At 57.9% G+C, this 2252-nt stretch overlaps 3 protein-coding genes across 3 annotated transcripts, besides 1 other annotated feature; 2 read left to right on the plus strand and 1 right to left on the minus strand.

The window, feature by feature from the left end:
• Positions 1 to 140: 140 nt before the first annotated feature.
• TraAM80_09855 (uncharacterized protein) lies at positions 141 to 446 on the plus strand (the record flags this gene model as incomplete). Its single annotated transcript, XM_029386514.1, has 1 exon — positions 141 to 446. The coding sequence occupies one exon, from the start codon at positions 141 to 143 to the stop codon at positions 444 to 446; it is 306 nt and encodes a 101-aa protein (XP_029233639.1).
• An 83-nt stretch (positions 447 to 529) lies between these two features.
• Positions 530 to 838, plus strand: TraAM80_09856 (uncharacterized protein; the record flags this gene model as incomplete). The annotated part of the gene is made up of 1 exon (XM_029386515.1): positions 530 to 838. The coding sequence occupies one exon, from the start codon at positions 530 to 532 to the stop codon at positions 836 to 838; it is 309 nt and encodes a 102-aa protein (XP_029233640.1).
• Positions 839 to 1604: 766 nt separating this feature from the next.
• Positions 1605 to 1661: a sequence feature (A-rich).
• Positions 1662 to 1797: 136 nt separating this feature from the next.
• TraAM80_09857 (trans-sialidase) lies at positions 1798 to 2252 on the minus strand (the record flags this gene model as incomplete). The annotated part of the gene is made up of 1 exon (XM_029386516.1): positions 1798 to 2252. A coding segment is annotated over one exon (455 nt), but the record flags the coding sequence as incomplete, so codon positions are not given.

Raw genomic sequence — 2252 nt, forward strand, 5'->3', positions numbered from 1 at the left:
CTACGCCGCCGCCGACACACACACCTAGCCGCTCTGTGGGGATCGCTGTTGGACGTGTTTGAGAGGGCTCCCCACAACTCACAACTACCGCCACAGGCCCACGAGAGTGCACCGCAAGTGCTCACACAAAAAGTCCCGCCATGGTGCCCGATCCCACCGCATTCGCACCACCGTGTTGGAGTTGGTGGCGGAGCCTTTCACCTCTCAATCTCCCTATCCCTCTCCTTCTATGCTGTCTGCTAAACTGGGTCCTCCTCCCGGTGCTGGGGCTCGTCCACAGCATCCCGGGTGTCCTGGACCCGCAAACCCAAAAGCCTTCCTTACCACCCGCTGAATTCAGAGTTGGGCACAACGTCTTCTGCTCAACCCCGCGACTTGCGCCGCCACCCCCTCCAATTGAAGAGCACAAACCCATGTGGAAAAGCTTTTCCACGCCATTAATGTAGCCATACCCGGAGTAGCTGATGTGGGAACAACAATTTGGAACGCGTTCAGCAGCCCGCCGGGCAAGGGATTCATCGGGCACCGCATGGTGCCGTCAAAGCTTCGGAAATTCGCACTTCAGGACGGATTCTCGGTGCTGCCGCCCGCGGCCTGGGTTCCCTGGGCTCCTGCAACCATTCCTGAATTGCGGGTGCCTGCATCACCACCACTATTATTATCAGCCTGGTCCCTCCCGCAGAGGAACACACATGCATCAATCGGCTGCAGCTGTGGCCTGTTGGAGGCCTCTGTAGGAAGAGGCTGGCGGTGGCGTAGGCTGCGACAAGACCCCTCTGGTCCGGCAGACTCCGCACCTGCGTTTCCCTCTCGCCGGGTTGGGCTCTCCCTTCATTAGTCTCCGCCGCTGTTGGCCGATCACTTCATGAATACGAGGCAGCTGGCGGCGCACTGCAGCTGAATTCTTTGGCCGTTCAGCCGAGCCCCGGCGCAATTGTGCGGGTGACGCAGCGCCGACTCACGCTCCTCGTGTGCCGCCTATCCCGCACGGAGAGCTGCCGTGGACGACGTAAAAATCCCCCGAGGAGACTCCAGACCCGGCAACACCGTGAATGAAATCATTCAACCACGAAACGCGGCAAAGTCTGCACGGTGGTCCCGGCCAAAATCAAACAAATGGAATTATCCCCCTCCACGATGAAAATGCCCTCTGTGTGGGACGCCAAGTCTGGCACAGATGCCGGGCAAAAATCAAATGAACACGCGTCGGTGCCGCACTGCCCTGCCCCTAAGCAAAATGTCTGTGTGGCAGTCATCACTGTTGGACGGTCTCCCCGTAAGCGTACGTCTCAACAACTCTGCCCTTTGCGCCACCTTCACTGCAGCAAATTGAAACAGAAAAATATTTCCAACTGGGGCCGTTCCTGGCACAAACAATAAACATAATCTGCAGGATCTGGCCATTGACCCCGCAAACTTTACAAAACGAAAAAGATATATTTGTTCCGTCCCAACTGGGCCTCCTCATGTCCACGCATCGTTCATCTCTCATTGCGGGCACCTCAGCGTGTTGTCGTCCCGCCCACCAGCTTCTTCGTGTGTGGGCGTGAGGCGCCAACAGCCATAAATGGCGCCCGCCCCTCCCTGCAGCAAGTGGGCAAAGCAAGAAAAAAACATAAAAAACATTAACAAAAAGGAAAAAAAAATAATAATAATAAAAATGCTCCTGGTGCTCAGCCCAGCGGAGGAACCATCCCATGACCGGGGCGAAAAGCAAGACGATCCGAAACGGACCCGAAATTAATTCAGGGGCGCACATGTTTTCCCTCTGCGTGGCGCAGCCCCCGACGTCGCTGGTCAGCAAAGCGCGAGGAAGCCCCACATTGCAAGCAGCAGAAGCAGCGGCAACAGCACCCCAGACAGACGCCCACGCACAGAACTGTCACCGCCACCAACCTCCTTTGGCGCTGCCTCCGCAACCCTCTTGGCATGTGGGACGGAGGCGTTGTTCAGGCCTGGCGCCGGAGCATCGCGTGGTCCGGCACCTTCCCCTGCGGAACTGCCAGTCACACCGTGCATTGAACCCGCCGGGTCGCTGGTGGGGGGTGCTGCGGGCGGGGGCAGTTTCTCCACTTCCGTCACCGTCCCGCTCTCTTCCCTCCTCATTAGTGCCTCAATCTCACTGCCGTTGAAGCAGCGATTGTACAGCAAGACGTTCGTCACCGTCACGTGGCTCCCTGCGTCTTCCTCGGTGCCGTCCCCGTAACCCCCAAAGTAGATGTCTGAGATCATTTCAGGTGACATTCCCAGCA

Source organism: Trypanosoma rangeli, assembly GCF_003719475.1.
Source record: "Trypanosoma rangeli strain AM80 chromosome Unknown Tra_15.4_contig_00701, whole genome shotgun sequence".
In the NCBI taxonomy this organism is placed as follows: Eukaryota; Euglenozoa; class Kinetoplastea; order Trypanosomatida; family Trypanosomatidae; genus Trypanosoma; species Trypanosoma rangeli.